This window comes from Doryrhamphus excisus, linkage group LG1 (genome assembly GCF_037039965.1).
Source record: "Doryrhamphus excisus strain RoL-2023G ecotype Guam linkage group LG1, RoL_Dexc_Guam_v1.1, whole genome shotgun sequence".
In the NCBI taxonomy this organism is placed as follows: domain Eukaryota; kingdom Metazoa; phylum Chordata; class Actinopteri; order Syngnathiformes; family Syngnathidae; genus Doryrhamphus; species Doryrhamphus excisus.
The window spans coordinates 115564-140522 of record NC_136357.1 but is presented as its reverse complement, the minus strand read 5'-3'; the positions used below and the strand labels follow the sequence as shown (position 1 = coordinate 140522).

The following is a 24959-nucleotide window of genomic DNA, read 5'->3' as shown; positions in this document are numbered from 1 at the left end:
CCCGGGACACATTGAAAAATGGAATTCAACAAAAAAGAACCAACAGAAGCTCAAAGCAGACGTAATTTTACAAGCATAGTCACAATATTAAGAGAAAGCAGCTGTAATCCGATGAGGAAGTCAGACATTTACAAGCACAACATTGTGATATTAGGAGGAAAAATAACGCCATTTTTGCACCATAGTTTGAATATTAAAACGTCTTTCATGTTGTCATATTTCGAGGAACACAACCAAATAAAGTTGCAATTTGTGGAAAATTAGGTTGGGGGAAATCTTGTAATATGTGAATAAGGCCAAAGTCTTAAGGGAACAAAGTCATAATTACAGAAAAAATTGACAAGTACTTGAAAATGTAAAAAAAATAAAAAAGCAGAAAGGAAAGAAATGCTGTCGTTTGAGGGGAATAATGTCAAAATATGAAAAGAAAACAGTCACATGGTCAACATCGGGCTGGGGAAAGCGACACCGTCTGTGAGCGCGCACCATTTTGCACCGTTTCATTTAGGTTCACCCTGCCGACCTCCAGCCCAAGTAAGACTTGCTGAACATCCACATTCGGCTTAGAAACCATGGCTGTTGAGCCTTCATTCATATTAGCGTCTGCTTGCGTGTGTGTGTGTTGTGGGTTGACTATACGGCAGATCATGAAACAGGAAACAGCTGGGGGGATTTGGAGAGCAGGTCTGGACATGAAGAAATAGCCAGTGGTGTGTGTGTGTGTGTGTGTGTGTGTGTGTGTGCTGAATGTGTTGCGTTGTGTTGGATGTTGAACTGTTCATAAACTTGATGGACTGCCTCCCTCAGTCGGTCAGTCAGACAAATGGCTTCTCCCTGGTGGCGCTCACCACGGCGTTGGCAGCGTAAAGATTGCGGTTAGGATGTCCCGTTGTCCCTCCTGGGGGCCACAAAGGTTGTCATCTCAGTGCTCTTTTTCACATTTTTGCTCTTTTTATTTTAAAATTGTGAAAATATTTCAATTTATTCTTAAATAATCTTCAGAAATTTACATGCCCACAATATTATGATGTTATTTGTTGTTTTGTTTGTTTCTCAGAATATTACGGCTTTTAACAAATATCCTTTCTCCTCATAGTAGTACCAGTTTACTTTGTTTTTTAGCTTCCTTATTGTATTTTAGATTAAAATCTAAAATACATTATATTTATTTATATTTTTTCTAATGACATTTTAAATATGATATTTTTATGTTTACATTTTATTACACTTATGTTTTTAGATTGTGCCGCTGGCCGCAAATGGCACCCGGACCGCACTTTGGACACCCCTGACATAGGGTGAATGAGCAGGTTTCCTTGGCCGCCAGGAACTGTCAGGATCTGGTGTAGCAATGGTTTGCTAGCAAAATCATCTCCCTGGATTAGCATGTGTCAGGCGACAAGCGAGAAGGTCAGCGTGGATGCTTCGCTCTTTTATTCGTTGAGGCACACGGGCTCATGAAAAATGGATGGGCCGCCTCTCATTCACCCTGAAGCCTAAATGGAAGTTTAAACCTCGGGTGGAAAGGGAGAGTAATGAGGAAGGGGAGCGTAAACAGGAAGTTACTGGGGAAAACGTCTTATATGGGGTGGGGGCAATGACGCTTCATTTCAAAAGTTCAGGGAGTGAGTAATAAATACTCCATCACCGCGCTAACATGTAAAGATGAAAAATATATTTATGTTCAAATTACGGCTGTCAATGTTAACACGAGAATGACGCCTGACGGAAATTCTCTGTAGCAGCGGCGATTATCGTTGGCTCCTCCTGTTTGACCCTCGGCCCACACCGTAGTTTCATCTTTTCTTTCTCCAGTTGGGCTTGTGGCTACAGAGTTACCGCGCTTCAACCAAACTACGGCGGGGGCCGAGGGTCAAACAGGAGGCGCGCATGTTAATTGCGCGTCAATAAATGTATTTCTATCTGCGATTAAATGTGATTAATTGTGAGTTAACTATAGGCAAAAAAAAGTGATTAATCGATTACAGCCCTAATTGTCATGCGTCTATGGAAAGTTACACTTCAAACTTCAGCCAGGTGTGTCCAAAGAGCAACCCGGGGCCCATTTGCGGCACATTCTAAAAATCTCATTAAAGGAAACAGAAAAAAAAAAGAAAAAAGTCAAATTATTAAGTCCAAAAAAATAAAACAAACCATAAGGGTTACAAGAAAAATGTTATAATATTATGAGGAAAAAGATATAATTTCAGTAACATTTGACCTAGTATAGGACAATATGACATATTCATATTCTAGAAATATACTGTATATAACTTCTTAGCATATCTACAGGTGTCTCCTTGCATCCTGTCATTCCCCACTATGTGGCCCTCGCCGGGAAACATCTGGACCCCCTGGGATTATGTTCTACCTCAGCCCGCCAGCAAGTGCTGATGCGAGCGTCAAGTAGGAAGGCGGGAAGTCAGCTACGAGGACGGACGGCAGAGAAGCCACACGGACCCCGCCGCCGCACCATTCCAATCCCTTGCAAATCCAAGCCACAAACGACGTGCTTTTTGGCAAAGCGGCTGATGCCAGAAGCACGGCCGAATGCATGGTTTTCTGTCCGCCTTAGCGAGGAGCCACCCACACCCCCAAAACTCTCCTGCCACATGATAACCTGCCCATCACCGTCACAGCATACCTTAGATGACGCAGGGCTGAGCCGAGCGGCTTCTTGATTTTCCGGTTTCCCCACTGCCGAGCACAACGTCTGATGCTGCGTCAGTCTAATGGCGACCGCTCCACGCCCTCCCCATTGCCGACGTCCCTCCGGGAGACTCTGCCGCCTCCCTCCATCACTCTCGTCTTTGCAGGGGATAGGAGGAGCGTGCAGCTTTACTGGTCTCATAAGACATTGCTAACATGGCGCTAACATGACGCTATGCTGGAGCGGGCGTGTTTGCTCAGAGAAGCCCCGGGAAAGATGCGGGAGGGGGCAATGATGGATGAGCCCAAAGTCAGCCTGCTGTCTCAGCATGGCGACTGCAACACATCTTTCGTCTTCCATCTTCAATCCTTCAGGGAGAAAAAGATGAAAACAAACGCGAGCGGGATGGAAGTTAGGCCGTGAGCAGATTCCGCTGTTGCCATAGCAACAGTCCAGCTGGGGGGGATGAAAGGGCACAGGGAGGGTGACGCTGACGGGATTGTGCTCGCACTGATGCAAGACGAGAAAGAGAAAGAGCAGCGGCAGTCTCCAAGTGACGCTGCTACATCCTCCCTTTGACTCTGGGTGGCCAACATCGTGGAAATGGAAGGCTGTTGATGCTAGCATGTTAGCATGTTAGCATGTTAACTCATTCCCTCACATCTCCAGGCTAATGCAGACATGGCATTATGCAGGGACATTGTAAGACAGCCTTGGCACTTTTGCTATTAAGTGCCATCTTGCTAGGTGCTAGCGTGCTAACTGTTAGCATGTTTGGCATTGCTGGTCGTGGCATGTTCCAATCCCTAAATTGATAACACCGTTACGTCTGATACGACCTAATAAAAGATGAAAATGGCCGCAAAGTGAAGGCCAATGCAAAGAACAAGTGGAGGGCCGCCAATGCTGATGTAATACCATCCAGGTCATTCATTAACTCATGCGGAACATCTCCTGCGGCCAGTCTGTCGGATGACGTTAGCAGGCTCTTTGTTTCACAATATGAGACGCAAGAGTTGCGTCCGCTTGTCTTTTACTCTGAAACAAAGTGCTGCATGTGCACATGCACTCTGAACGCGGTCATGTTTGCAGTAGTGGTAGTAGTAGTAGTAGTAGTAGTAGTAGTAGTAGTAGTAGACACCTGCCCGGTCCACCATGCGGGCGTTTGCGGACACCATGTTTTCCAAGCGGGGGCCACATTGTGAAAAAGAAAGGATGCAAGAGCTACTTTGATATGTTGCAAAGACATCATCCGGACCTGGGGAGTCAATTATTTAATTATTAAAATTTCTTCATTGTTTCTAAGACTATTATGACTTTTTTCTAGAATATGTTAAGTCAATGATATTATATTTACTTATGACATTTTATCTAGTTAGAACAACTTTTTTCTTATTATTTCATCCATATTTGGATTCAATTCTTGTAAAATTAAATTTTTCAACTATTTTAACTTTCTTCTTGTACTTATGACTTTATTCCCACAATATTGCCTTATTCCGACAATTTACTGTTTATATTTATATGTATATTTTCCACCCCAATCTAAGTTTTCAGAAATTACTGCCTCATTTTCTCCCTCATAATATGACTTTTAAAAATGTTTAATATTTCTACTTTATGCTCATAAAATGACATACTTTCCCTCATAATATTACGACTTTTTCTCATTTGGCTGACAAGATTTCGCTCATGTTAGCATGTTAGCATATTCCCTGACATCTTCAGGCTAATCCAGACATGGCATCATGCAGGGCCATTGTAGGACAGCCTTGGCCCTGTTGATGCTAGCATGCTAGCATGTTAGCATGTTCCCTGACATCTACAGGCTAATCCAGACATGGCATCATGCAGGGCCATTGTAGGACAGCCTTGGCCCTGTTGATGCTAGCATGCTAGCATGTTAGCATATTCCCTGACATCTTCAGGCTAATCCAGACATGGCATCATGCAGGGCCATTGTAGGACAGCCTTGGCCCTGTTGATGCTAGCATGCTAGCATGTTAGCATGTTCCCTGACATCTACAGGCTAATCCAGACATGGCATCATGCAGGGCCATTGTAGGACAGCCTTGGCCCTGTTGATGCTAGCATGCTAGCATGTTAGCATGTTCCCTGACATCTACAGGCTAATCCAGACATGGCATCATGCAGGGCCATTGTAGGACAGCCTTGGTCCTGTTGATGCTAGCATGCTAGCATGTTAGCATGTTCCCTGACATCTTCAGGCTAATCCAGACATGGCATCATGCAGGGCCATTGTAGGACAGCCTTGGCCCTGTTGATGCTAGCATGCTAGCATGTTCCCTGACATCTACAGGCTAATCCAGACATGGCATCATGCAGGGCCGTTGTAGGACAGCCTTGGCCCTGTTGATGCTAGCATGCTAGCATGTTAGCATGTTCCCTGACATCTACAGGCTAATCCAGACATGGCATCATGCAGGGCCATTGTAGGACAGCCTTGGCCCTGTTGATGCTAGCATGCTAGCATGTTCCCTGACATCTACAGGCTAATCCAGACATGGCATCATGCAGGGCCATTGTAGGACAGCCTTGGTCCTGTTGATGCTAGCATGCTAGCATGTTAGCATGTTCCCTGACATCTACAGGCTAATCCAGACATGGCATCATGCAGGGCCATTGTAGGACAGCCTTGGCCCTGTTGATGCTAGCATGCTAGCATGTTCCCTGACATCTACAGGCTAATCCAGACATGGCATCATGCAGGGCCATTGTAGGACAGCCTTGGTCCTGTTGATGCTAGCATGCTAGCATGTTAGCATGTTCCCTGACATCTACAGGCTAATCCAGACATGGCATCATGCAGGGCCATTGTAGGACAGCCTTGGTCCTGTTGATGCTAGCATGTTAGCATGTTAGCATGTTCCCTGACATCTACAGGCTAATCCAGACATGGCATCATGCAGGGCCATTGTAGGACAGCCTTGGCCCTGTTGATGCTAGCATGCTAGCATGTTAGCATGTTCCCTGACATCTACAGGCTAATCCAGACATGGCATCATGCAGGGCCATTGTAGGACAGCCTTGGCCCTGTTGATGCTAGCATGCTAGCATGCTAGCATGTTCCCTGACATCTACAGGCTAATCCAGACATGGCATCATGCAGGGCCATTGTAGGACAGCCTTGGCCCTGTTGATGCTAGCATGCTAGCATGTTCCCTGACATCTACAGGCTAATCCAGACATGGCATCATGCAGGGCCATTGTAGGACAGCCTTGGCAGATTGCTACAGAGCGCCTTGGATGTTAGGATTCCTCCAGCTAAAACTAGAGGCCAAGTGTGAGGACACCAAGCAGCCTCTTGCTGTGTTTATCCCCATTTTGTTCCTTCTGTAAGAATGATCACAAAGCAACGCAGTCCCTGGCAGCAGGAAACGAGCATGTTTCAATGTTTCAGGCTTGAACCTGTTTTTGTGCAGCCATCACCTGACCTTATGCTGCCCATAACTGCGGATATTGATTCCGAATGTATGTACCCTGCACCTTTGAACACATGCCATCCAGACGGTCGTATCCTTCCCCTTTGGGAATATGCAGCATTTCGACACACACAGAAATAAAGGGGATTGAGAACATGAAATGAATGGAATGGCCAATATCTGCGTAATATCCATAGAAGAATCAATCCCGGCCCGCCTTCTGGTGATTCTTATTGTCCATATCCCAAAGGCTGTGTTTGATTAGATGTTCGATAAGATGTTTGACGAGATGTTTGACAAGCGCGTGAACCTGCGGCGTATTCATGACGCGTGGATCCGTCCACATGCAAAACGACACACTCCATTGAGCCGACAGCCGTTGGGTGCAAACCGAATAACAAAACGTCCAACCTTACCTTGAAATTGTCCGGGATGAGTGGAAACAATAGTTTCCACGAATAGACCAGGCGATAAGTTAAGCGTGTTTAATTCCCATCGAAGCAGACGCGCGCGCACTTCCAGGGAGGTGGGAGGGCGTGGGGGGGGGGGGGGGGGGGTAGAGCAGCTAGCTTCCACGGCTAACCGCCGCTAGCATCGCGGGGACCTACCTTGAGCTCCCGTCTGCTCTTTTGGCGGTCACTTAAGTGGCCTCGCTGTCATGGCGGACGCCGGCGGGGTTCTCCTGAGCACGGCCGCCGCCGCCGCCGCCGCCGCCGCCGGAGCTGGCCGCGTCGCAGGGTAACAGCCCAGCTGACACGGGGTGACAGCGCCAGGAGCGAGCGGCTGAACGCATGAAGCAGAAGGAAAAAGGAGCGGCTAGTTTAGTCGGTGAGTGTCGTTACAAGGTGTATGTGGGCTGGTAACAAAAGGTACACTTTAGCACTTTCATCCACTAACGATGAGGTCATGGTTTAGGAGCCGCAGAGAGAGGGGAAAAAAATAGGAAAATATCAGGTTTACGTCACCGCCAGCCAATCAGAGCGCACCGCTCGGGGGTTGGATGACGTCAGGAAGTGGTAGCCGGATTAAAGGGCCTGCCCGACTTGTTTTTTTTTAAAGGAGACACGCTCATGTGTGACGACTGTCGTGTCATAGAATAAAAAATATCAAAGCCAGATAAAAGACGATGCTCATAAATGATATTGCATGCAGTGTTCTTTACACGTGAAGATTATATTATTGATCTATTATATTCATATTCACATTCACATGGATTTCCACAAAGTAGTTTTCTTTGCTTCTAAATGAAACATCACGGTTAAAGCATAGAAAATCTCTTTATGACCTTTTAAATATGTTTTGAACATGATCCATGGAGTAGACACCCCATAGCTACCTTGACCCAGGTATTACTCCTCAATATAGTAGACATTCAAGACATAAATAGAAGCTATGTGTGTTACCGTACATTTATTCTGGTACCGGGGAGCAGAATGGGTGGCAGACAGGAAGTGGTGTCAGGGTTTCAGAGTTTTAGTTTGTTAAGAGTAGCTTGTGTTATTATGATGATTATTATTTTCGCGCCTGCCATGAGATCATTTCTATCTGCAATAAAAGCCTGTTGATTTGGCCCTCAGTTCTGGTGCTTGTCTCGCCGCACAATTCCTGAGCCCTGGTGTTGCTGGTGTTTGTCATTGTTAACTTATTCATTTTTATTTCCATTTTTAGGCAAAATAAAAAACATCCATTTTCTATACCGTTTATCCTCACTTAATGCAAAAAACATTGGCAGAAACTCTCACCAAAGCACAATATTATGTATGCCAATATTAATATTCCATACAATAAAACACAGACAAACTTTTGGGAGGTGTGTGTCCCATCACGTCCGTCGGGCATTCACGTATTTCAAGAAAAGGACATGATAGCAGCAGTAAAACATGGTGGTGGTAGTGTGATGGTCGGGGCCTGTTTTGCTGCTTCGGGACCTGGAAGACTTGTTGTGATAGAATTCTGCTGTCTACCAAAAACTCCTCAAGGAGAATGTCCGGCCAAGCTGGAGCCAACTGGGCTTCTGCAGCAGGACCATGATCCACAACACAGCAGCAAGTCCACCTCTGGCTGACTGAGGAAAAACCGAATGAAGACTTTGGAGCGGCCTAGTCCAAGTCCTGACCGGACCCGATGGAGACGGCCTCCTACGTGGCTGAATGACAACATTTCCTCCACAGCGCTGGAAGAGACCACGTGACCAGGTGACCACGAATGCTGGATTTGTCATAAATGAAATGTATTATTATTATTATTTTTAGGTCGTTGCCGCTGAGGGTGGCCAAGCAGCTATTGGCTTTTGGGGGTCATCTCTTTATCTGTTCCCTTAATAATACGTTTCATTGGAAAAACGGCATTTTGTGTTCACTTGTGTTGCCACTGACTAATATTTCAATGTTTGCTGATCCGAAACATTTACGTGTGACAAACATGCCAAAACTTCCACGCTCGTGTGGATTTCATGCAATTGTCTAAACGGAATCTCCAAGCTGATGACGCTCTCATTTACGAGCTCAGGTACCGCCATCTAGCGGCGTGTGCATGTAAGTGCTCTCCATGTGTTCTTTTGATGAACTTCCGCAATAAATGGGGCTTCTTGTCCTTGCGTGTTCTTTGGCAGGGGTAACAAAAAGACAAAGAAAAAGCCACAGAGCTTCATGAAAATCTACTTTTATTTGAATGCAAAAACTCACAACTTAAAGCAATACTGTAGCAGGACAGGAATACTGATTGCTGGTTTGTTGGCTTTTGACTGTGTTGCTATTGGCCAATTGTCAGAATGAAAAACAAGCAAAGTACAGATGCTTGAGTCAGTTGTACTGTCTGGTAACGCTGCTGGTTGGATTACTGGTCTTCACGGATTTAGCTGCCTTGCACGTAGCAATGGCTATTCATGCCAGTCGAAGGTGGAGAACAGTGGAGACCGCATTACTCAGTCTGAGGTCCAAGAAAACAGGAAAAACATACACATTCTAGCAAGGCGTTTTAAAGCATAGCATAATACTACTGAGGCTGAACACAATCTCTTCTGGTGTACCCGCTAAGGGAGCCACATTGGAGTCCAATCTCGCAACATAAACAGATGGTGTGCATCCACAGTATGAGCTACTTAGTCCACATCATGGCGGAGATGGAAATGTACACGAGGCATCTACACAAAAGGATTGTATCAAAATGTTCTAAAAATATCTCTGGTTGGTTTTCACAAAAAGCAAAGTGTATAAAAAGCATGGGCCGAGAGCAAGCAGTAATATATTGGGCTTTAAAGCCGTTGACACAACAAAAAGCAGAACAACCAATCACGTTGATTGCGGACATGGCGTCCCATACGGCACATGCAGTCCATTAAATGATAGCAGGAAAAAGAGAAACCAAAAGCTGTACAGCTAAACGTAGGAGGGACAACCTGGGTTGTTCTATTGTGCTTCATACGGGTTAGGCTGGACCTTCTCTACGACGATCATGGTCTTCACGGATGTGCTGAAGCTACGATTGAGAGATCCAAATGGGACACTGACAGGAGCATCGGGCTCTGGGAAGCCTCTGGCAGTCTGTGGAGGTGGACTGAACACAGGGAGGTGTTTCTCGTAAACACGGTGAGCCATGAGAAGAGCCCGGGCAGCATGGTAGAACTTAGCAGACGCTAGATATTCCAATGACTTCAGTCCTCACCTAACTGCTTTACATTCCTACATTCCAGAACACACGTTCCATTGCACATGCCTTGAAGGAACACTTAGCACCATGCAACCTGGAGATGAAGTGGCTCCTGAATGCATCGTAGGTCAAAAAAACAGCCTAAAAACATCCAACTGAATCCGTATGTGGTTGACCGCAGTGCTTCGTGGAACCTCGGTTAGCGGCTTTCATTCGTTCCACAAGGTCACACTCAAATCAGACTTTCCCCAAGAAATCACGTAAATCCAGTTACAGTCGTCCCAGCATACCCAACATTGCTTCTTAATCCTCATTAGCGTCACGGGGTACGCTGGAGCCTATCCCAGCTGACTTGGGGCGAGAGGCGGGGTCCACCCTGGACTGGTGGCCTTAGATGTGCAAATACCAACATTTGGGGGGTTGTGGACTGCGGGTGGAAGCCGGTTTTGGACACCGAAGGAGAAGAACAACAGTCCCAACAGTCAGTCAGAAATACGAGATCAAAAGTATAAACTAGGATGTGAGAAGTCGTACTTACGAGACAAAAAGTCCAAAACGATGAGATCCAAACTGCACAATTTTAACTTGAGAATTTGGATTTTTCGTCTCTTAAACGGGACTTTTTATCCCATAATTGGGACTTACCATTGGGCAGGAAACGGGCTTCCATACTGGATGAATACGTGTGAATGGAAGCGCCCCTTCATTAAAGGGCGACACTGAGATGATACTGGGTACGGTGGTGCGTATACCACCAGAGGCGGCGCGGTGTACAGTGGTGTGTCTCGGTGTGGGCGTGGCCGGCGTGCACGCACTACTCTTCGGAGGCGTGAGACAGCTGCTTCTCATAGAGGCTGAGAACGTGATGCACAAACTGGTACTGCTCGCACGTCTGGATCATCCCACCCCTGGGGCCAACACACATCAGACGCAGATTAGGGCAGATTAGGACCTTCTGTGGACTTTGGCCACTTGGCTGTGCTGTGGTTTAAATGTACATTTGGACCTAATTGTCCCAACCAAAATACTTTAGCATCTGCAGGCATGAGTCTTGTCCTGTTCAGAGAGATATTATACGTATCTATGATATCTATATCTATTACGTATATCTGTGATATAATGCCTTCGTATACCATATATGTACGTATACATACTATATTGCCTTTGCATACTGGATGTTTGAAACAAGTTTCCAATGATTTCACCAAATCACTTCAACCATGACATGTCATATGTCACGTGTAAATACGATGACATGTACAGGTTTTGTACGGTTTTGGGCGAGGTAAGACGCGTGATGTGGCCTCGCCCTGAAAGTTGCGTGCAACGATTGTTGATGTGAGTCTGTGTTTTATTGTATGGAATTTTGTGCTTCGGTGAGAGTTTGCGCCAGTGTTTGTTGCACTGATACGTGTATTGTGAAACGAATGGACTCTGCCCAATTCTAAGACGCACCTGTCCAGACGCAGTTGACAGGTGGTCCCCAGGATGTCCAGCACACGCTCCACCCTCAGCTGCTTGCACAGGATGGAGGTGGCGATGAAGCAGCCCGTCCGGCCGATTCCAGCGCTGTCGGGAGCCGGTTGGAGGTCGGGACATAAAGGATTTGCTCATTTTAGTATTGCTTGTTTGGCTACAGCCAGGGTGTCCAAAGTGTGGCCCGGGGGCCATATTTGGACGTTGTGAAACAACAGCAAAAAGAGTAAAGGTGGGTGAAACAGACACAGGTGTACCTGCAGTGCACAATCATCGGGCCGCTAGTGGGCGGGGCCTCCTCTCTGGCTTTTTCCACCTCCAGCACCAGTTCCAGAAGAGGCGGGGCTTTGTCCGGGGTCTTCTGGTCCGGCCATGAGGTGTACCAATACTGACGCAAACCCCGCTCCTCGTCGTCACACTGGTGGGCACACGGCCACATGAAATACACGCTCACAACAAATGTGTGTGTGTGTGTGTGGGGGGGGGGGGGGGGGTGTAGAGAGCAGAGAAGGGAGGGGGGTCGCTATCTACGTGAACAACAAGTGATGCAACCCTGGACGCGTCACGGCGAAGGAGCGTGTGTGCGGCCCGGAGATTGAACTGTCGGCCGTAGGTCTCCGTCCATATTACTTGCCCGGAGCCTTCTTCCAGGCCATCGTCATCGTTGTTTACATTCTTCCCGCGGCAGACGCGTCACCGGCTGTTGACGTCATCAGCGCCGCGACCGTCAGACGACACACTCGGCACCCGAAAGCCTTCATAGCGATCTGTGGGGATTTGAACCACCCCTTATATACCCTTTATACACCCCCATATACTCTTTATACACCCCTATATACCCTTTATATTGTAAGTGTAACTGTATGAGAATAAACCTGTAATATTATGAGGGAAAAATGTCCTTTTAAAGGCATAACATTGAAAACTTACAAAAGTTGTAATATTATGAAAAATAAACAGAACAAAATGAAGTTGTCGTTTTTGGGAATTGAGCAGGGGAAAAAATGACAATATTGTGTGAATAAAGCCATAATATTACAAAAATAATTATTGAAGAAAAATGTTGACGTATTTGGAAGATTAAAAAAGCAGAAGCAAAAATAGGAACAAAGAGCAGTTAGATCAAAGTTCATTCATTTTCTACCGCTTATCCTCACAAGGGTCGCGGGGATGCTGGAGCCTATCCCAGCTGTCTTTGGGAGAGGCGGGGTCCACCCTGGACTGGTGGCCAGCCAATCCCAGGGCACATATAGACAAACAACCATTCCCACCCACATTCATACCTATGGACAATTTGGGGGGGGGGCAATCAAGCTAACATGTTTTTGGAATGGGGGGGGACCGGAGTACCCGGAGAAAAGCCACGCATGCAAACTCCACACAGAGATGGCCGAGGGTCTCCTAGCTGTGAGGAATGCTGGGTACCCGGGGGCCAGGGTGGAAGAAGCGGCATGGTTGTGTGTTGAGTGCGGGAATGTGTATATATATATATATATATATATATATACATATATATATATATAATATATGCTGCAGAGACGTGTCGTGTATTTTTGGTCAAAAGAGCAGCGTTTGGTTTTGAACAAGTGTCGTGTGGCACCTTCAAAGTAAAAACCCTCAGACTGTAGTCGTCCTCCTGCGTCACCGTCACAACGGTGATTTGGATCCCCTCGTGGGTCACAGTGTCCTCAGGCCAGTACTCGGCACATTTCTGCAAGATGGACACGGACGTGCTTCCAGAAGTCATACACGAAGTACATACTGTACTATCATCATAGTACATACTGTACTACAGTCATCACCTGCTTCTACTCACCTCGTTTTTCTCTTCCAAGTTGGTGATCATGACAATGATTGGGGTCCTCTCCTGCCACACCATCCTCCAGAAGTCCCCCACTGTGTTTACTGTCGGGCCCTGGGTTGCAATGTATGCCCGCTCTTCACCCCCGTAACCCTGCGTGCACACGCCATGCACACACAGTATTCCACAGTATTCCACAGTATTCCACAGTATTCCACAGTATTGCACAGTATTGCACAGTATTGCACAGTATTGCACAGCACTGCAGTCATCCTTTCATTCCTTGCATCTGGGCCGGGACAAATGCGACTTACTTTGAGATAATTGGCATTGATGTAAGTGGCGAGGAAGTCGTCTTCATCCTGGGACTGTAGGATCACTCTGCTGTGGGTGTCTGGAGATAAACACCATCACCATCAACATCAAGGCAACAACACGAGATGTTTTACTGATCCTCCGTGTGCACACAAGAGCGACCATACGTTCTTACAATATGGATGGTTCGAGCTGAAAATGAGTTTGGGAGGGGGGAGCCCCAATATTATGGGAATAAAATACAAATATTCCAAAAGGTTATACCAGAAGAAAGTTGACATATTTTCCAAATGAAAAAGAAAACATGAATGGCCTATTGGACAAATAAATATACTGCATGTCTAGCATGTTAGCATGTGCTTCCCAAAGTAGCAAAGCTTCATCCTTCCTCACTGGAAAACAGCCCGAGCCGTACTCACTGGGTAAGATGGTTTTGTAGCGGTTCTTTCTCACAAGCCCTGGGTAGTTGTACTCCTTGGGGTCCACAAAGTTCATGGGGGTCTCCTGCCGTTCAACACAGAAGGATGCGCTACTTAGACGGCAGCAGCTGCAATCAACTCGTGGAAATCGTGGAATGACAAATGCTATTTTTGTAGGAAATGTAAGAATTGTGCATGATGGGGGGGCCGTGTTTGAGTTGTGATCTGGAATGCCCCCGCCCCCCCCGCGTCCCCGACTGCCTCCGGCCTGACAGACGGTGGAATCCTCTGTGGGTTTGTATGCAAATCAGGCAGCATCCATCTCTCTTTCGCCCACAAGGAGACAGAGCCAAAGCTCGCCGGGTGTACGGTATGAGCATGTGAGTCGTCCACGTCCACCCCCCCCCCCAACCCTTGTGTGTGTGTGTGACACATGCACGTGTGGAGGAGGATGAGCTGCTCACATAAAATTCAGCCTGCAGGCTCTGGTCATCCATGGCCCGGGTGTGCAGCATGGCGGGCGTTAGGAGGTGTGATCCCTGCCGGAGGTACTCCTGGGCTGACTGGTCTCTGGGGGAAAGCTGGGCTCCGTAGCCATAAGGTTCCGTGCATCCCGGCGTACACATATCCAAGGTCAGGGAAACATTGGAGCCCCTCCTGTGTGAGAAATACGGGATGATAAATGCGGGAAAAAATATTATATATATCTATCTATATTATATGTATATTGTACCCCGGTACGTGCACGCAGGGAGCACTTCCCCATGACAATATCGACCAGTAGCATTGAACCGGGTGTCCCCTTGGGCCACATCACACCCCGGAGGCCCGCCCATAACTGTTTTTATCAATTATACTCATGTTCAGCACGTATAAGCGCCTCATGGGTTTTGTTAGCGTTTTCACTGGGTGTTGTTTTCCCAACAGTCTTAGCGTCCGTCTTAATACCAGTCAAGCCATCCATGGTTGCGTATAAGCCAGTTTATCACTCACGTCAAAATGGATTTGACACCAACCAAATACATTTTCATGTCTTTTTGATTTTTTACAATTACATTTCAATTTTACATTTCATTTCAAATTTGACTTGAGCTAATATATATTTTGAAAAGTTGAAAGTATGTATGTATACAGTATCAGAATAATATTAAGAACTCAAAGTGATATAAACAAATGATAACAAATATATTACTGTATAACCATATTTTACACATTTACAATACAAAATAATGAAACATTAAATATAAAATGTATATAACACATTCACAATTCCTGATTATTGCAAATGCATGCCTTTGGTTGGCTACAATAAAAGGCCACTCCAAAATGCGCAGTACTGTCTACCAAGGGCCACTCCACAACAGGAGCAGTATCCTGGTACAGTACAACACAATAATCATGATGCCATGTGATGCCATAGCAAAGTAAGTTGATGAAATCTTAACGGGGGGGGGGGGGGACAAACCTCTCCTGCAGCCCCACCGGTGTGACAGTGAGAGTGATGGCGTCTCCTTCTGGCTTGTTGTCGCTTCCTGTTTCAAAGACCGGAGTCTGCGGTACACGGTCCAGGTCCATCAGGTCCTCCTGGGCGTCGGTCCACTCTGAAAGGGTGAAGGAGGGCTGGCGGCTCACAGACTGCCGGCGATCCCCGTTGTCCCGTGACACGGTGCCGGATGACCACAAGCCAGTGCCGTAACGCCACCTCCACGCCATGTGGATGACCTGAAGATGGAAAGATGCTCGGAGGTTACACTTCCCTCGCCGGAAGTCACGGAATGGCATGATGGGGTCAAGGGTCAACACGCTTACCATAAAAACAGACATGGTCACGCCAATGCCTGCAGTGGCGTAGATGATCCAGGCTTGCTGCGTGGTGTTCATCACGTCCCTCAGCACCATGGACTGGCAAGACATGGCATCTCAATCTTTCATCTTAAATCTTTCATGGCTCAAACTCAAATAAAGTTGGATTGATCGATTCCATTGCATCACTGCTGTTTATTGATAAATACAAAATGTACCAGCTCATCTTCGTAGGACCTCATTGATCCAGGTTAGTTGGTTCCAGACTGACGTGAGATTCCTTCTTTGTAAATGGAATATTTTCCTGGTTATGGCGTATTAGGCGATGCCACTTTTCGAGTGAAGCTGTTATGAAGATGTTATGAAATCTTATCTATGAGGTCAGAGCTGAACGTCCCATTTTATTTCCATTCATCCATGCTCTGTCCTGCTTATCCTGATTAGGCCTATCCCAGCCGAGAGGCGGGGTCCACCCTGGACACGTTCATACCATGCACAGACAATTTAGAGAGGCCAGTTAACCTAACACGCGTGTGGAATGTGGGAGGAGACCCCATGGACAGGGAGAACACGCAAACACGAAACCCTGATCTTCCCCACCTTGACAAATGTTGGAATAACTTACGTCCATTCCAAATATGGGGTGGCAGTGTAAGACGAAACTCAGGTAGAAGTCGATGACCTGGAGAGCTTTATAGGCGGAGGCAAACGGCCCGTTTCCTTCCACCACAAAGAACATCCAGTAGACCTGAGAGGAAAGAGGGAAGGCAGACAGGAAAAGAACATTTTAGCCTCATTTTAGAACATTTTCCCTCCCGTCTCCCCTTCCCCTTCTGGCAGCTTGACTTTTCCCGGCTACACCAAGGAAGGAACAGGCGTCCCGTACCGTGACTTGGGAGATGACGAGAAGGGCTGCCCAGCAGTGGAACTCCACCACCAGCGTGAACACTTTGTGCAAAAAGACTTCCTCCCCTTGGGCGTCTTTCTTGCCGCTCTTGATTTTTCCCGTCTTTGTGGGCTCATCCAGCCAAACGGGGTCCTCATCGGGCCTCAGGAAGATGGAGTCCTCGGTGTGGGACCGGGCGGAGCTGCTCAGGCGACGGGTCATGATCCCACTTTGGATTAAGGCTCCTGGGAGTCGGGAGGGGTCGCACACGGTAAAACGTCAGCGTTTGGACACAGCAAGACACGCAACAGCTGGAAGGCCCGCCGGAACGTTACGAGGATGCCAAAAATGGATGACTACATGCTGTGTTGCCAAAATGTCAATCAGTGACATCTGACCGCATCGCTCGCCGTGTGCGGGGGTGTCCTGATGGCGGCGTTTGAGTTTGGATGAGTGAGGGAAGTGTGAGTGAGACAGAAAGAGTAGCGCTTATTCCACACGTCCATTCACTTGCAGCTAAGCGGCCTGGAGTGGCGCTCATCACCGCAGCCCCCCGTCTGCCGTGGATTGGACGCTATTGTGTGTGTGTGTGTGTGTGTGTGTGTGTGTGTGCGCGTAAGTGTGTGTGTGTGTGTGTGTGTGTGTGAGAGGCTCCATTGTGGAGAGATGAGTCAGGGGTAATGTGTTTACAGCCCTGTTTGTCGCCTTGGCAACAGAGTGGCTCTCATCCCTGTCATCCGTCCTGAGCATAATCATCAACTGACGCCACACACACATATTCATACATATATTTAAATCAGGGGTGTCCAAAGTGCGGCCTGGAGACTATTTTTGGCTTTTGGCTTGTTGTTGAAATATAACTTAACAAAAAAATAAAGCAAAAATGAAAATGCAAAGTATACAATATACAAGAATAATGTATATAATAATAATGTATAATATTAATAACACCGTTTTAGTGGCATAAAGGTGAAATATTATATATATTATGAAAAACAAAGAAAAGGTCATTTTGGCAACTTGTGGCACGATGACCTCAGGATGAAGCTAAAAGTTGATCTTCTCCATCAGATAACAAGTACACGGAACGCGTAAGGAAACCAAAAGCTAAGCAGACCACAGAGGGACCAAACGAACGCAACCAAACAAACACGCCGCCAGCTGAACTACCCGTTCCATCCCATATTTGCTTTTTTGATGAAAAGCGATCTGCCGATATTGTCCAATTGCTGATATCTCCTGGGGTGGAATGAACACATATGTCTTGTATACAGCATTTACAACAATATCCTTTTCATATCATGATCAGTAAAAAATCTGATACGGATATCGACTGATAATAACGACAAGCGGCTTCCCCCTAAACGACAAGGCTGAAATGCATTTTTCCCGGCATATCTACGACGTGTTGCTTTACAAAAATCAAATTGCGATCCTTCCATTTTTCGCTCAGTGGCCTTCACTGGAAAAAGTTTGGACACCCCAGCTTTAAAGGTCCCATTCAATTTGTTGCCCTTCCTCTATGAATAAGCGTGTTTTGTGAAGTGCCTCATGCTTTGTGCGGACGTGTGAGTGCGGAGGCTTGTTCAAGTGGCGCTTTACTACTTTTCCCTCCACGTGCTCCGTGGTGTCTAAATTCGGTGCCAGCCGGTTTGGCGCAGGTTTTATCAATGGCGAGGCACAAACAAGACTGAGGAATGCACTCTGAAAGCTCGTGGCACGCTCCACGCACGCAAATGATGGATGGGAGCGCTATCGCGTGATATGGACAGACATCCTGTATCACTGTCGGCCATTGAGCAGCGGCCTGTGAGGCAGAAGATGACAGACGTTTCTTGTCAAGGAACACAACCTAATCCGGACATACACGGCTGTGACTCAATGACCAGCGTAATCCTCCATCTGGGTAGCACTCTCGTCGGTGGCCGGCTCTGCATTCGTGCCAGTGGTGGAAGGTGACGGAGTCCACTGTTCAACCACTGTTCAACCACTGTTCAACCACTGTTCAACCACTGTTCAACCACTGTTCAACCACTGTTCAACCACTGTTCAACCACTGTTCAACCACTGTTCAACCACTGTTCAACCACTGTTCAACCACTGTTCAACCACTGTTCAACCACTGTTCAACCACTGTTCAACCACTATTCAACCACTGTTCAACTGTTCAACTACTGTTCAACCACTGTTCAACCACTGTTCAACCACTGTTCAACCACTGTTCAACCACTGTTCAACCACTGTTCAACCACTATTCAACCACTGTTCAACTGTTCAACTACTGTTCAACCACTGTTCAACCACTGTTCAACCACTGTTCAACCACTGTTCAACCACTGTTCAACCACTGTTCAACCACTGTTCAACCACTGTTCAACCACTGTTCAACCACTATTCAACCACTGTTCAACTGTTCAACCACTGTTCAACCACTGTTCAACCACTGTTCAACCACTGTTCAACCACTGTTCAACCACTGTTCAACCACTGTTCAACCACTGTTCAACCACTGTTCAACCACTGTTCAACCACTGTTCAACCACTGTTCAACCACTGTTCAACCACTGTTCAACCACTGTTCAACCACTGTTCAACCACTGTTCAACCACTGTTCAACCACTGTTCAACCACTGTTCAACCACTGTTCAACAACTGTTCAACCACCGTTCAACCACCGTTCAACCACCGTTCAACCACCGTTCAACCACCGTTCAACCACCGTTCAACCACCATTCAACCACCGTTCAACCACCGTTCAACCACCATTCAACCACTGTTCAACCACTGTTCAACCACTGTTCAACCACTGTTCAACCACTGTTCAACCACTGTTCAACCACTGTTCAACCACTGTTCAACCACTGTTCAACCACTGTTCAACTGTTCAACTGTCTTCCAGCCTCCAAAATCAGTCCACCTTATTTCTTTTGAGTCCAGAAGTCAGTGTGTGTGCAGGTGATGCACACAGGCGAGCTGCGCTCCCTTTCCTTTGAAGCGGTGACGCCAGTTCACCCTCACCCGTAGCCATGGCAACATGCATGTATACCATGTAGACACACACACACACAGAAAGCGAGCGAAAGCCCAGGGATTGCTGCGTGGGTGGAAGCGTGAGATGTTGCAGGATGCAGATGGACAGGTGAGTGGATGCACGGGGATGAATGGGAGGCCGAGCAGTCGGAAGCAGTGACGCAGTGAGGCTTTTGGTCACCGTGGCAACGCAAATATTGCACTGGATGCGGCACACGCAGGCTGGAGCGGAAGAGAAGCAATGTCCAAGTTTGTCAAACTATTGCTTGGCTTTGCTTTTACTTTTCATGGCTGGCCAGGCATCCATTGCTTCAGTTTCTTTGTCGTGATGATGACTGCAAAACACCCCCCCCCCCAAAAAAATACACATTCATTTCAAGCTGGGGTGTCCAAACCTTTTCCACCACCCTGACAAATGAAAGCATGCAACAGCTTCTCAGCTTTATGATATTGGTGAAAAAGACCATTTTTTATCTTTTTTTTCTCCATGTCTGCACTTGTTTAGTCCCCAAATATTTCAACTTTCTGCTAAAATATATATATTTTTTCTTTTCGTGATGATTTTATTCTTATATTATTTTTATTATTTATTAATATATTTTATTATTTTTTATTTTCAAAACCTTCATTTTGAAATTGCAACTTTTTTTCTCGTTAGAGTACAATTTTTTTCTCCTAATTTATTGTCCATATATTTTTTCCCATTTCTGCTATTTCTTTATTTACTTTTGCAACTATTTCAACTTCTTGGAAATTGGCAGCTCTGAATTCTGTTCCATAACATTCCAACTTTTTCGCCAACGTGCATCCATCCATTTTCTACAGTTTATCCTCACCAGGGTGGGGCTATGCTGGAGCCTATCCCAGCTGTCTTGGGGAGAGGCTGGGGCCACTGGTGGCCAGCCAATCACAGGCCACATGTAGACAAACAGGCACATTTTCCAAACAACTGCAAACTCATTTGTTGTTTAGTTTGTTTCTCATAATATTAATAATATACATAATAAGTCATAGTCATGAGACACAAAATTGAAATTCTGAGATTAATAAATCATAATTATGAGATTAAAAGTCCACACTATGAAAATAAAAGCCATAATTATGAGATAAAGTCATAAATGTGAGATACAAATTATGATATTAATAAATCATAATAATTATGAGATAAAAAGTTGAAATTATAAAATAATAAAATAAAACTCATAATTATGACACAGAAAGTCATAATTATGAGATAAAAAGTCCCAATGCTGAGATTAAGAAATTGCTATGATGAGATGAACAAATCCAAATGCTGAGATTAAGAAATTGCTATGATGAGATGAACAAATCCAAATGCTGACGTAGCCCCTTCTCCACTGGAGCCTTCATCATCTCTTCAACATCGGCACGTGTGGAGTTTGTGTCTCATAAAATCGATCTTTAAGATCTTTGTATCTTGTGATTATGACTCTCCTATCTCATAATTATGATTTTTTTAGCCTTGTAATGTAATGTGGCCTTGACTTTTTATCCCATAATTATGACTTTACGTCTCATCATTCAAGGTTTTATCTGGCAGTTATGACTCAGCATGGGGAATTCTTTTTCTTTCATTGGTGGAAACAAGCCTCCATGTTTATTCTTATCTCTTTATTCCTCAAATAGTATGATGTTATTCCGGTAAAAGTACTGCTCTTTTTCCCCATATTTGCTGTTATTTGCCATGGATTTTATGTTTTGAATGTGCCACACCAAAAAAGCTGCCTGAAGCTGTCCTAAACAATAGAAATGGTGAACACTTTCGTTCACGTCCCAATGAAAAAATAGAAAGTGAAACTTGGGCTGCAGCGCGCGTGTGACAAATGTACCGTGTGCACGTCAAGGACGTGAAAATCACAACCCCAGAGTCTATTGATGGCGATTGATGGATTGATGGCGAAGTCAAACCTGATTGACGTGGAATCAGCCTCGTCTTGGAGTGCCCACACAAACCCGCCCACTCCCTTCCTATAGATCCGGTACGTGGCGTTTCTATTGATCATGCGTCCATTCGAAGCACCCGACATCAAATTGAGCGAGCGGAAGCATTGGGTGAGCAGGACTCTCGCGGCTCTGCAGAAATTTCAGGAAGGGGAATTACTGTCATTATTTTTCTCTTTGGGTGACAGATGGCTGGTGTGTTAATGGATGTTCCTGATGATCCTTCTTCCTCTGTCTGGAACGTAATGGAGGCATAACAGCATGTCGCCATGTGCACAAGACTCATGTACTATTTTTACAGCGGCGCGGAGCTTTCTCTGATTTCTATGGAATGGGGCAGGGTGCACACGAGGAAAACTGTCATTATTCGTGTTTTGCTTTACCTCGGAAGACCTTTTTCACGGACCTGTAGTTTTGGCCAGTCCGACTTTGGGGGACTGAAAAGTTCTGGACAATTTGGTTGAAAGATGGTGCTGGAACGTTTGGAAAAACCTGCACACACAGTGGAGGGGGCGCCGTCACCATCTGGGGTGCTTTTTCCTTCAATGGAACAATGGAGCTTCAGGTTGTGCAGGGGCGTCGAATGGCAGATGGCTATGTGGTGTTGTTGCGGGCGGCATGACTGGCTTTCTCAACAGGACAGCGAAATGGTGTCCCTACATTGGACCGTCCCGCATGTTCCCCTGATTTCAAGCCAATGCTATCCAATCCAAGCACTTTGGGACGGACGGCAAGGGAAGTTTAGCTCCAGACGGGAAGTTTAGCTCCAGACTTGAAGACATCTACATTCCCACGAGCATCCTGGAAACGCTGACATCAAACGGCGCACCGCTTCCTCATTGCTCACCAACGGCGCTGCGAGGCGCATTCACCAACACCGGACTCAGTTGGCAATTTCTGTTATCAATGTTTGCACTTCATGTAGCAGCATGTGCTTTTTCCTCTGTTCTTTATCGCCTTTGATTTTATCAGCATAAATGACATAAATGAAAAACAACTTCTATATATCACCAAAGGTATTGTTTTTTGACATAATCCGTATGTTAGCCGTTTTTGTACTTTCTGATTCAGGCTCTGGTTTGGTACTGGTATGGTATGGAATGGAATAATAACCAAAGCCCACAGATGTTTATTGACCCATGGCATATTGTGAATATGTATATCATTAAGAAATATCAATAAACATAATGAAGAAAACCTGTTAAATCCCACATTTGACAATTCAAATGTTAGTAGCATAAAGTTGATAGATTCAAGTCAAAAGATGGAAAGAAAACGTATAATACATGGCGGTGGGTAGTTTGAGAAATAGCCCGCTCTAAGTGAAATCCAGGAAGTAACCAACACCATGTGTGCAATATATGAAATCTTTTTCAACTGTCAAACCCCTCACCACACACTTTGTAACCGGTTCAAACCGCCCTTTGAATTGAAATGATCAACCTCCAGGTTATTTCGCTCCTGTAACCACGCCTTTTCGTCCTGGCGCCGTCCCGCTGTACTGTAGCCTTTAGTATCCTTGTTATTATTAGGACTTATTGCGGCAGGCCTCCTTCAAGCCGAAGATGCATGAAACGCCGCCTAACTCCTACATTCCTTCAGCATGTCCAGGAGTCCACCCTTTGGTGTGATGGTGAGCATCCTCCTCTGCCTTTTGGGCGCAGGACCTTTTGTTTTGGCTTTGTTGCAGGGAGAAAATTGCTCATTTAGAAATGCTGCAAGATAGCAAGTTCTAAAATCTTAATTTGACGACAATAAAGTCAAAATATGAAGAGGAAAAACTGAATCAACTTGTAGTGTTGTGGGGAAAAATAGGGTCAGTTTGATTTGGTGTAAATTGATTGGTGATGCCTGGAGAGTGGGTGCAGGACGATGTCAAGGAAATGCGACTATGGTAGGGGGGTTTGCTTTTTTCTGTCGCCTGTTTTTTCGTGTTCAATAAACGGAGACCACACGTCCAAAAAGAGCGACTCTATTGGCCCTACGCCTCGCCCGCTGCAGTGCTGTCATTTTAGTAGCATAGCACATGACACCACATTACACCACATGACACCACATGACACCACATGACACCACATGACACCACATTACACCACATTACACCACATTACACCACATTACACCACATTACACCACATTACACTGACATCAAAGCATTTTTCAATGGAAATATAAATCATTTCTTGGCATACCTCTGAAAATTGTGGCAAAGTGGCAAAGTTGCCCCCTTTCATTTTGTTCTTCTTCCCAAAGCTGCTGTGTGACGGACGAGCTAACCACTCTGCCTGTAATGCAAAATCACTAGCGACCATCTTTGTGCTTTCAGTAAAAAGCTCCCAGCTATGGCAGCATTTCCTGTTCTTGCGTGCTGTGGAAGTGCGAACGGGGCAGAGATGGTCTACGGGGGGCGGGGGGAGGAGGGGTCCTTGCAGAAAGTGATGATGAAAGAGAAACATGAGATTGTGTCACGAGGGCCAAGACCTGTCCCATTGACTTCTTCCTGATGAGGTCGGCATCATTCACACAACACAAGCGCTCTATGGATGATGACCTCAAGGTGGAAACGCAACTCAGGCTGAAAGACGATCCTTCACCTTCAGCTCGCTTCAAATAAAAATCACATCCATCACGTGTGAACGTGTCATTCAGAAATTGCTGTACTGCATGAATAATTCAAATATGCTGCATAGCAAATTGATGCACAGACCGAAGGAGCGGACCGTGGGTTGGCGGTCGAGTCGATCCAGTTGGGACCTTCATTCAGTCATTCATTCATGCTTCCACTAAACCACCATTCATATCTTCATATCGCATACACGGCGACGGTGGGCTGGAGCAACCACACAGAGCAGAGCTGGATGGGCTCCGAATGAATCACTCGGGGGGGTGGACTGTTGCATCTCTTGCTGGTAGCTCCCACATTGACACACGCGCACACACACAGGCACACACACACGCACACACACACACACGCACACACACGCACACACGCACACACGCGCACACACACGCAAGCTTTAAATGCTAATACATGAATGCAACCTGTTTTTCACGTCGAGGCTACATCTTGCATACGCTTCTACAGCCAGGAGAGCACAGCAGAAGAACCAATCACAGGGTTTCACTGAGCTATTGGTATTCACAACCACACAGGGGTGGGGGGGGGGACTCATCTCATGCATTCGGTCTGGTGATGCTAAGTCCCCTTACCTGACTGAGCCTTTTCTTCAAACGTCCATCTGGCGCTCGTCTCCCGCCAAACACCAATCTCTTTACTCCTCCTCTAAAGATGGAGCGTGCTCACATGCGAGGAGGAGATGGAGCCACGAGGAGGTGGGGGTCTGCGTTTGAGAAAGAGAGGGGTCTGATGGCGTCCCTGCCGTTTGTATCCTGGAGGACGGTGAGATCCACAGGCGGCCGCTTCATCGAGGCGTATGCAGCAAGAGGCTGTGCCGTCGCCTTGGCAACAGAGCCAGAAGGAGTGAAGCCACAGAGCAGGGGAGAGAGAGTGTGTGAGAGAGGGAGG

General features: G+C 46.2%; 2 protein-coding genes and 1 long non-coding RNA gene across 6 annotated transcripts in view; 1 reads left to right on the top strand and 2 right to left on the bottom strand.

Annotated features, from left to right (window-relative positions):
* Positions 1–7061, bottom strand: part of dusp8a (dual specificity phosphatase 8a) — a 39891-nt gene extending 32830 nt beyond the window's left edge. The window contains exon 1 of one of the 3 annotated variants that reach the window (XM_058074940.2): positions 6702–7061. The gene's annotated coding sequence lies outside the window, so the exon portion shown is untranslated. Of the gene's footprint in view, positions 1–2644; positions 2824–6509; positions 6665–6701 lie in introns of those variants that run through there. The other 2 variants (XM_058074941.2, XM_058074943.2) reach the window with 2 other exon arrangements.
* Positions 6658–8685, top strand: LOC131130867 (uncharacterized). The gene is made up of 2 exons (XR_009130106.2): positions 6658–6921; positions 8073–8685. It is a non-coding gene; the product is annotated as an uncharacterized LOC131130867 (long non-coding RNA).
* A 53-nt stretch (positions 8686–8738) lies between these two features.
* Positions 8739–24901, bottom strand: LOC131130866 (tyrosine-protein phosphatase non-receptor type 5-like). 2 transcript variants are annotated; one of them, XM_058074946.2, is made up of 13 exons: positions 24644–24901; positions 16442–16686; positions 16181–16303; positions 15562–15654; positions 15218–15474; positions 14217–14409; positions 13753–13837; positions 13333–13412; positions 13034–13171; positions 12818–12928; positions 11475–11635; positions 11197–11310; positions 8739–10649 (listed from the first exon to the last, which is right to left on the bottom strand). In XM_058074946.2, exons 2-13 carry the CDS (start codon positions 16661–16663, stop codon positions 10556–10558), a joined length of 1671 nt encoding a protein of 556 aa, XP_057930929.2. In that variant the 5' UTR covers positions 16664–16686; positions 24644–24901; the 3' UTR covers positions 8739–10555. The 2 variants fall into 2 exon arrangements, with proteins under 2 accessions (XP_057930929.2, XP_078648559.1); XM_078792433.1 differs by lacking the exon at positions 24644–24901 and adding an exon at positions 23626–23808.
* Between the last annotated feature and the right edge of the window lie 58 nt (positions 24902–24959).

Coding starts and splice junctions, on each gene's coding strand:
- LOC131130866 (XM_058074946.2), bottom strand. CDS start 16,663: ATGACCCGTCGCCTGAGCAGCTCCGCCCGGTCCCACACCGAGGACTCC. Junction 13,172..13,332: donor TCAATGCCAATTATCTCAAA/GTAAGTCGCATT, acceptor GTGTGCACGCAG/GGTTACGGGGGTGAAGAGCG. Junction 11,636..12,817: donor TGAGGGTTTTTACTTTGAAG/GTGCCACACGAC, acceptor TGTGCCCACCAG/TGTGACGACGAGGAGCGGGG.